At 46.0% G+C, this 9704-nt stretch overlaps 3 protein-coding genes across 4 annotated transcripts; 1 reads left to right on the top strand and 2 right to left on the bottom strand.

Annotated features, from left to right (window-relative positions):
* Nucleotides 1–972: 972 nt before the first annotated feature.
* LOC132256903 (F-box/LRR-repeat protein 4) lies at nucleotides 973–4167 on the bottom strand. Its single transcript, XM_059753497.1, has 5 exons — nucleotides 4095–4167; nucleotides 2942–3241; nucleotides 2272–2871; nucleotides 1253–2209; nucleotides 973–1146 (listed from the first exon to the last, which is right to left on the bottom strand). Exons 2-5 carry the CDS (start codon nucleotides 3188–3190, stop codon nucleotides 1066–1068), a joined length of 1887 nt encoding a protein of 628 aa, XP_059609480.1. The 5' UTR covers nucleotides 3191–3241; nucleotides 4095–4167; the 3' UTR covers nucleotides 973–1065.
* LOC132256905 (vascular endothelial growth factor A) lies at nucleotides 4160–8278 on the top strand. 2 transcript variants are annotated; one of them, XM_059753501.1, is made up of 6 exons: nucleotides 4160–4270; nucleotides 5173–5357; nucleotides 5459–5561; nucleotides 7354–7883; nucleotides 7992–8051; nucleotides 8119–8278. In XM_059753501.1, the coding sequence occupies exons 2-5, from the start codon at nucleotides 5193–5195 to the stop codon at nucleotides 8022–8024; spliced, it is 831 nt and encodes a 276-aa protein (XP_059609484.1). In that variant the 5' UTR covers nucleotides 4160–4270; nucleotides 5173–5192; the 3' UTR covers nucleotides 8025–8051; nucleotides 8119–8278. The 2 variants fall into 2 exon arrangements, with proteins under 2 accessions (XP_059609484.1, XP_059609483.1); XM_059753500.1 differs by lacking the exon at nucleotides 7992–8051.
* LOC132256904 (uncharacterized) lies at nucleotides 5584–8966 on the bottom strand. The gene is made up of 3 exons (XM_059753499.1): nucleotides 8610–8966; nucleotides 7061–7304; nucleotides 5584–6607 (listed from the first exon to the last, which is right to left on the bottom strand). Exons 2-3 carry the CDS (start codon nucleotides 7288–7290, stop codon nucleotides 5794–5796), a joined length of 1044 nt encoding a protein of 347 aa, XP_059609482.1. The 5' UTR covers nucleotides 7291–7304; nucleotides 8610–8966; the 3' UTR covers nucleotides 5584–5793.
* Between the last annotated feature and the right edge of the window lie 738 nt (nucleotides 8967–9704).

Raw genomic sequence — 9704 nt, forward strand, 5'->3', positions numbered from 1 at the left:
CCGACACCGACGTCCGGACGCGCGAAAAAGGGCAAGATCGAGGCGAAATCCCTGGCAGTCGCGGGCAGCGCGGCCCCACCGTGGGCAGGAAGTGGTGAGAGAGAGAGAGCGCGCGCCCGAGAGAGACGGAATGTCTTGGCGTATCACCTGAACCGTATTACGACTAATTATCGCAAAGTAATTAACGCGATTACATGGAACACGTATCAGGAGGCAGAGAGTGAGTGCCTCGAGGTGCCCAAAATCCCACTAGCTGGGGCTCCTACTCCCGGCGGGTGCGCGTGTGGGCCGGAAAATCCCCCAAGAAAGGTCACAAAGTCTCGGTTGAGGCCGAGAAAAGTGGCCCATCTTGCGGAACCTGCTCAAGATTGCGAGTCTATTTCGGTCGTTCTCCTCTGCCCACGAGACCCCATTTCGTCCCACTTTGGCCCCACAAAGCCCCGGCGGGCGCCGCTGGGCGAAACCCCAGCACAACAAGGAGCCACCCTTGCGATGGCGAGAGGCGAAATTTTAGCCACAAAAGGTACCTTCCAAAAAAAGTAATGTCAAGTCATCGTCGTGGAGTCACTTTTTTCCAAGCACTTTTTCACACATTTGCACTCGCTTTCCACACAGTTTTCCACTCACATCACCCTCAACAGTGTCCGAGGATGTATTTCATACAGAAATTCCAAGTCTCGATGGAGGTTTTCCACTGAAAATCCAAGAGAGAAAAATCCACAGTTCCAAGAGGTGCCTCAATGGCCAAAGGGGACAACTTCACACTGAACCACCGAGATTTTGACGGCTCGATCTATTTCACCAAACAACATGGCGGCACCAGTGATGATGGCAATCTTCACACCGCATCTTATTCACCACTTTTGGCGCTCCGCGCGTTCATTAAAAAATTCCTAAATTCGCGAAAACTCATTTCGTCAATCATATATTTAATATTTATTGATTTAAATATCGTGTAAATTGACTTCAAAGATTACACACATGCACACAAGTGAACGGTATAAAAATACGCATAGCTTTGTCTTTTGATTTTCTGCAAAAATATCCATTCCACAATTGACTACTTTAGTTGAGGGAGAAAGAGGTGAACAGGGGCTCGAAATTCCGCTTAATACTGACCCCAAAGACGTCGCGCCAGAGAGCAATCTGGAAGAGAAAAATAGTTCTACAGTGAGAAGAAACAAGCGAAAGAAAAAGACGAATTCGGAAGATTTATCTGAGTATTTCGTGGATGTTTAAAATTTCAACGCACCTGAAGTTCGTCTATTTGATCGCAGAAACTCAGATCCAACACCTTCAGCTTGTGGCACTTGCTGAGGATCTTGTAGCACATGTCGTACGTGATGCCCAGGACGCCCATGAGGTCCAGCTGCTCGAGATTCGGGCAGAATTCCGTAATGTTCTCCAGATCGCGATCGTTGATGCCACGAATGGCGGCGAGGAAGACCTTCTTGAGCCTCGGACAGCTCTTGAGGAGGATCTTGAGGCTCTCCCCAGGAGACGCTTCCTCGCGCAGACACCAGCCGAAGTCCACCTCCTCGAGGTCGTGACACTGCGACAGCGCCAGTAGGCCAACGGACGAGAGATAGTGTGACTTCCACATGTCGATCGATACCATCGAGCGATTGTATCTGGAGATCTGGATGGCCACGTCGTCCATGTTGACCGTGGCGCTGCAGATGCCGAGATTGAGATGCTTCAGGGCAGGATTGTAGCGCAGCGTCATCAGCAGCAGGTCGGAGTCGATCTGCGTGCGGAAGAGATCGAGTCTCTCCAGGCAGCGCAGATTCTTCAGACAGTGGAAGTTGAGAACGCTGGGCGGTTTTGTGTAGTTCCGCAGGCAGAGCTCACGCAGATTCACGCAAACACTGCCCACGATTTCCATGCAGCCAGCATTGATGAACTTGCACGAGTTCAGGCGAAGGTGGGTGAGATTTTTGCAGCAGTTGCGCACGAATTCCTTAAACACGGACGGCGTGATGACGTGAAAAAGGCCGCACCAGGACAAATCCAGCTTCTTCAACAGCGTGGCGCGCTTCGTGAGCGTGGCGAGGAGCTCATCGCACGCCGAGTGCCAGTAGGGCTTGAGATTGATCTCCTGGTAGAGGAAGGGATCCGTTGCCACGTCGTACAGCTTCCTGCACACCTGCGCCGTCCGGAATATCGACACGAGGTCCAGATAGGACAGGATTTTAAATAGAATCTCGCACTGAAACGAAGGATACAGCGTCAAAAGTATCTGAAAACCAGAGATTTCCTCTTTGCACTCACGGGCAAGTCTTTAAGTGTTATCTGTGGAGTATTGTCCTCAATCTCTTCAGGTACGAGTCCGGCCTCCTTCATGAAGTTCCCCAGGTCGTTGGCCAGGAAGTCTTTCAGGATGTCCGTGTGGTTCTCAATTTGGCGCAGCTTGAACTGCACGCTCTCGAGTTTCCGCTGAATGGGGCCCTTTTTGCTCCTCCGCGTGGCCGAATCGCTCACATCGCGTACATCGCACTTCCGCCCAGTCAGCTCGATCCCGTCAATCTCCGTGAAGTAGTCCAGGAAGACGTGATTGAACTCCAGGCGGAGTATCTTCGTTGGCAGGGGAATCCGCTTGATTTCCGGCGCGAATTTGCGCGGCCACTTCTCCACGTCCGGATCGGGATAGGACGACCAGAGGCAGTGCCAGGTATCGGTGGTGCTGAAGAAGGCCCAGATCTTCACGATGGCGCCGGGATTGTAAGTCTCATAGATGGAGATCGCGTGCGGGATGACGAACTCCTCGAACTCCACCACAATGAAGTCATGGATTGGAATGTCCTGGATGTTGCTGGGCTGCAGCTCGCGCATGGTGGACGGCGCGATGTCCCACCACGGCCCATATGTTCTCTGCAAGCAGACAAAATGTCACCCTTATCGATCGCCCCGGCACAAATTGGATTATCAGCCAAACTCTCACCATGGCGAAGGTCTCCGGAAAGTCACCGTAATCCGGGAACTTAGACGGCCTGCCCGTGATGTTGTACGCCGTGTAGGAGATGCTGGTGTCGCTGCCGTACTGTGAACTGAAGTCAATCACCTTCTGGGCATACTGGTTGATTATCACCTCTTCCAGAGCCAGATTTTTGTCCTGGATCTCATCCAGCGCAGCCTCTTCCGCCGTCAAGTCCTCAGACGACGTCACTGACGTGTCTGTCTCGCTGAACATCACGCCAACGCAGTTTCACGGGCTTTCACGAGCAATTAGGAGTGCGACAAACTGGGAGAAATCATAGAGAAAGAATTGTTGACCAAGAAACTCTCTTTGTCTGACAACCACAGTGAAAACACAACAAAACGTCAACCCAGCTGACTGGGTCTTGTTCAAAGTCTTGCTACGAAGGCAACTCTTATCTTAAGATGCCTCTTATGCTCAATATTAGCGAAAAGCGACCCACGAAATTTCCTCAACGGTCTCGGTTAACTAAAAATACTACTTTTCAGTTGGGAAATAAGGTTAATGGAAAAATTAATCATCTAGTGTTCATAAAACAATACCTCTTGACCAGCTACATTAAAACCCCCTTGTTTTTGTTATTGCCTAAGAGGCCAAAGGTCGTTTACAGTTGAATTTTTGGCTTTTTTTATTCTAAATATGAATTGAAATAATGAAAATAAAAAAAAGATTAATTTGATAAAGATTCTATAATTAATTCGCTCTTCCAAGAAAGGTACGGATAAATTGGGCAATTAATATGCTTGCAAATTGAAGCGAAGAATTTCTCTGATGGGTAAGAAGTTTTGAATAATAACGGACATGTTCACATGCTCCACAGATGGAATTCTCTAACATGCTTTCTAGACAACATCAATAACAAAATAATGTTTCGTTACATTGCATTCTTATCTTTCATGTGCGAAATTTCCCAGAATGACGTTTTTTTTCACGTCCACGACTGTGATTAGAAATGTTAATTGACAGGGTTCTATTCCATAGTGTGTCTATTTTTACGACTAGAGAATGAATATTGGAACGCAATTCAGATGGGGACTTCCTTTGGCGCTTTGACGGTGTGAATGGAGTCCAATATAGCGCAAAGGTGTTGCGCTGCACAAGCACCTTGTGATCGTACCTGATCGTGGAAAGTTTGTTGTCTCACTCTCGCCAATTTGCACTGTTCACTTTTCATTCAGTACTCGCGAGGCAGTTTCTCTGAGGTCTCGTGAGCGTTGGGACGCTTTTCGCGCACTGTGTCTGTGATCGAGATTTCGGAGAGTGACTTACCTGTGAGGAAAAGGCGCTGGACAGGTGCGTTGGAATGCGAGCACTTCCCTCTTCCCCCTCTGGTCGCTCCGTCAGGCATTCCCTGAGGTCGCGACCTTGGGCTCAATGTGGTCACACTTCCCGAATCTATTGTCACCGCGAGTGCACAAAAGACCAATTACTTCACATCGCGCGGCTTGTCCCAAGATTCGAGCATCTTGACCCAAATCCCACGCGACATTTTTGCCCGCTTTTGCCCACTTTTCGATGACGCAGGTCATCACGATTTTGTGTTGTTCCAAATCAATTTCATATAGACACTTTTGTGTGCTGTGCTGCTAATTAAACACACACAGCACCTCTACGTGCACCGTCTTGAGGTGTCGTGAAAAAACAACGCGCGCTTAAAAACATCAGAGAAAATATAGTGTGTAATAATATTTGATAAGCATTGTAAATAGAGTGGCGCACAGTAGTATTCTTTGTGATTCACCTCACAAGTTCCGTCCGGACGATTGGCTTAACTGGAGTTCAATGAAGGGGTTCACAATAGTGAGATTTCCACCGACAAAAGCGATGAAATTGTGCGATTCTTTTCACTCCATTTTCTAGCATTTATTTGCTCAGTGTTTGTCGTTAAGTTTATATTCTCTTCACATGCAAGACGACAGAGAAATTTAACTCATAAATATGTTATTAATGCTTTTAAACACTTGACGATTGTGTGACAAATCTCACTTCACTAAATTTGCATTATTTTGGTGAAATCAAAGAGTGCAAGACTCTTTTCTGATAAACCCCCTAAAGTTCAGCTCATGCGACGGTCGCGTTTGATATTCAAAAATATACTTCCGGTGGAGATTTGCGTTTCAATGAGTGCCCCCATGGAATTCTATTGAGAAAACAGAGTCTCCCCGAGTGTCGCTAATGATCTGCGCCTCTTTCAGGCTCTGCAGTCGGCGTGACAATGTGGAATTTGGTGTTGGCAATTAGCACATCGGTCACATTTCTGGCCACAACACTGGCAGGCGATCATGTGGCATTCCCCGAGTCCAGTGTCAACGTGAAGCGCCGCTCGAGCTACGACCCCGCCTTCGATCTGCCGCTCTCGATCGCCGACGACGGCATGGAGGTAAAACACTGCTGCCCGCCAGTGATTCACAGGGCGCTTTTATTCATTACCCATTCAATCCGCAATCGCGCGATGAATCACAACTCGTGTCTCCATTGCAGATTCCAGTCGATCTTCTCCGCAAAATGAGCACCGTGACAAACATCTCACAATTTGTGGACGAGTTCATCGACAAGGATTCTGTGGATTCGCGCGAAATTGCCGGTAAGTTTACAATTAATGTGCAATTTATTGAACAATATTCCTAATTTGAAAGTTATTATTATATTCTTTTCGGAAAAGAACACACTTTTAGTACGATATCTGTCAAATTTCGACAAATTTCTGAGCGACTTTCATTAGCGAAATTAGAGATATGAAAAAATTTCATCTTACAACTACTTATGAATTTTAGAAAATTGGTCCTTCTTGGAGGATGTCGAAATGGCAAATTGGTTCAAAATCTCAGTGGTTTCTTGGCTGTGACACATTTTCTCACTTTGTCAGGCTTCTTTCCTCGCGGCGATACACTTTTCGGTGTCTTATCAACGTCGAGACTGCCGAATTCATTGATCAAATTTCGCCTGGTTGTCGGTCTCTTGGTCAGATTCTCATACACAACAAGCGCAAACTGAATATCACTCTGATTGCGGTGCAACCGATAGGAGATGTTCAGCTTCGTCTCTTTCACCCACTGACTGGACGTCGCCTCGGGCGAAGCGTCCGATCTCTCCAAAAAGTGTGACGAGTTGAGCGAATCGCCGTGGCTCGTCGACGGAGTCGCGTGAACACCTCGGTGTTTAGTCCTACGCACCATTTCGAGACGCCCAAACGCCTCGATGTGCCTCAGTTCCGAGTAGAGATCAGTCAGTTGCCCGCAATCACCGCCCTCGACGACACCACTATCACAGTCCGCATCTTTGAAGCGCTTCTTCGGCACATCACTGTCGACACTCGCCGTCCTCTTTCGGCTTAGCGAAACACTGCCCTGCGACTCCATGCTCACCAGACCACTCGTGCTGGACTCCTCTAGATCCGCCTGGAATTTCCGCACCGAACACAGCCCGTCGTCCTCATCGTCGCTGCTGCTCATCTTCCTGAACACGCGGCCCTGCGTCAGCGCGGGCAGCGGCGGCATTGCGCCGCTCTGCTGCGGCGGCGTCAGGAAGCCGCTGCTGGATGGCACATTATCACTCGACGCCTCGGCGGAATCCGCTGCAGAAGTGCGATCTTCACTGGGTTCCGTAAGGTTTTCCGGTGGGATTTGTCGTCTGAAGGATGAAAGAGATGCGATACAAATTAGATTCACATTCAAACTCTTCCAACCAGTTTGCCTTCCACTTGAGCCTTGATAAATCAGCACATTGCCAAATATATTCCAATGCAGTTCAATTTCACATGCAAGATTTCTTTAAATCAAGGATATAAGTTCTCTATTTAATTATTTATTTGAGTTTGGTTTGAAATTTCTTTGAATTGTCCCGATTTGTGAATTTGTTCCTTATACTACTTTTGTGCAGGTTTTATAAGAGTTTAATACACTCAATTTTTAGTCCTATTTGACTTTCCAATAGTTTTGTGAGCAAAGCAATCTCAAACACTGAATCACTCCAATAAGAATAAGCAATCGAGTTTAAATGGCATGCGATTGCGATAAAGGAATGCATATTGCGAAAATGACTCTATTCACTGGAGAATAGAATAAATTAAAGCATCAAACTTACGTGGAATTGTGGGTTTCTCTGCTTTCAAATGGCGAACACTGCTTTCCATCGGCGAAATTGTGATTGTACTGATTATTGAAGCGGAAGAAGTCCGTAATCTTCCTTGGCCCTTTCAGTGTTCTGCCATACCAATCGACAATGCCATTGGATGCAAAGTACAGCGAGATTTGATCACTCTGTCGACTATTACACAGATCCACGAACTTGCGCAGCACGACGTTGGGATCCATTAGTCTGAGACGCTCTGGAAAGTGGAGAGAAAATGGTGTTAAGTTCTATTCTCCCTGTTGCAGGACATTTTGCCAGCGAGGATGTGGAGAGAGGATTGGCAATCACGCCAAAGCCTGGACTGTGCACGCCAGAGATGACTCTGGTGCCGCTGATCCCCGTCAATTCGGAGAACGATCCCTCAGTCGTGTACTATCCGCAGTGCACGCGCGTGAAGCGCTGCGGCGGCTGCTGCTCGCATCGGCTGCTAAGCTGTCAGCCCACCGAGACGGAGACGCTCACGTTCACTATCATCAAGTCGCAGTACACGGGCGGAACGCGCATGCAGCTCGTGGAGCGAGTGCCGATCATTGTGGAGCAGCACACGAAGTGCCGCTGCAATTGCGCCGTCAAGGAGGAGCACTGCAATCGCTTCCAGCGCTACGAGAGCTCCCAGTGCAAATGTGTCTGCACGAACTTGGAGGACCAGAGCAAGTGTCTGAAGGAGAGTGAGCTGAAGATCTGGGACAGCAGCACGTGCAACTGTCGCTGTCGCGAATCGAAGGGTTGCACAACGGGCACGTTCTTCGACGAGAACCAATGCAAATGCATTCCGGTAAGAGCAAATAGGCTTCTTGTGATTTCTGGGCGGGGTATTGAGAGACACAGAGCATGATGCACGACTAAATAACATCATATTTCTCTTCCTGTTTTGTTCTTGTAGAATGATTTTTACACAATTGGGAATAGAAAGTAGAATAAGCATAGATTCACTAGCCTTTAAGTGAGTATCTCTTGCATTCACTGCCCGAAATTGGATTAATGTTACATCTTTTCTTGTCTCCTTGCAGCTCCCAGTACTGCGTCCCAGCGACCAGACCATCCTAGACAGGAAGAAGTACATCATCAAGGCGCGTCCCGTGACACCCGGAGAAGATAGCAGATACCATACAGTGACGCCTGAGTATCCGGCGAGCTCGCCATGGCCACCCAATAAATACTACTAATGCAGAGTGTGATGATTCTTTGATATTTGCATCAATGAAGGGCGTCTGGGAGTGGATTTTCTCGGAAAGCCATTCACGGTCAGAGTGTTATCTTCTGGGAAGACATTCATCACATTCCATGAATTCAAACTATGTTATTACTGCACAACACATGTCTCTTGATGTACTGCAATTCTATTTAGAGGCTTATTTAGTAGGAAATATGTGAAATAAACAGGATTCTCCATAAATTCACACTCAAACATAACCTCACATCTGGCCCGAGTTGTTTTCATTGACAATACAACAATTTTCTACTTAATGGATTGAATGAAAACTAAGAAAAACACACTTACGCTAAATCATTGATGAAGTAAGATTGTTTTAGCACAAATATATGGCAATTGTACTGTGCAAGAGCGAAAATATCAAACATTGCATCGATGCACAAACAATAACAAACGCGATCTAGCGTCACGTCCGTCAAATTCCATTTTATTATGAAAGAGGGCGTACGCGAAGCTTTTTTAAACCCCAGCATTAAAACGGACATCCAAAGAAGTTTAATGTTTTATCAAAAATAATATGTTTTTATTTACTTTCATCTTCATTTTGTAGTATTATTTATTTACAGAGGATATATTACACATAAATATAAAGGCGCATAATGTGTTTTTATGTATGCACATGTATAAAAAGAAATTTTTAAATTAGACTGGAAAACTGAATAAAAACATGAAAATTTCAATAAGAACTCCTCTTTATTCATGCGTTGTTTATGTCGAAAAGTCAGGAAGTAGCTTCCTACTTGTGTTGTGACAAAATCTTCTTTGAATGACTCAATGTAGAAACAATCAATGGAGAAATAACTTCTCATCGTCACTATAATTAGCGACAAACGCGATACTCTTGTCTTAATTGTTTATCGAGATTCTTTATCATCAGTCGCAAGTGATTTTGAGAGCAACTGCAGCGCTGCAGCCAGAAAGATCAACAGAATGTCACAGTCTTCACATGCGAAACTCAATTGTAAATCATTAGAATAAATGTGTAACTAAGCCAGCGTGTTTGTGCATCATTAGCACCTACTTTAGGCTTTTTTTCTTGGCTTCGGAAGATGCTCGGACGGATTGTCCACGATGTGCAATTCATCTCGCAACAGGGACAGAATAACACAATGGTGAACTGATAACAAATTGCTGCTTTTTGGTGGCTTTGCGAAGTTGTGACTCTGCTGTTATGCCAAGGAAAAACATTCACATACGACAAAAGACATGAAACGATAATTATATTTTGAATTATTCCTGTGTCAATATTGTCTACACATTATTTTTCACAACAAATAATGTACACAACAAGTCGTGAATTTTCAAAATAAAACACTTTGGCGTAAATTTAGTAGAGCAATTTTCACTCAATTGGATAGAAATCTTCCATTTTTCACAAATATG

This window comes from Phlebotomus argentipes, unplaced genomic scaffold, assembly GCF_947086385.1.
Source record: "Phlebotomus argentipes unplaced genomic scaffold, Phlebotomus argentipes genome assembly contig_33, whole genome shotgun sequence".
Lineage (NCBI taxonomy): Eukaryota > Metazoa > Arthropoda > Insecta > Diptera > Psychodidae > Phlebotomus > Phlebotomus argentipes.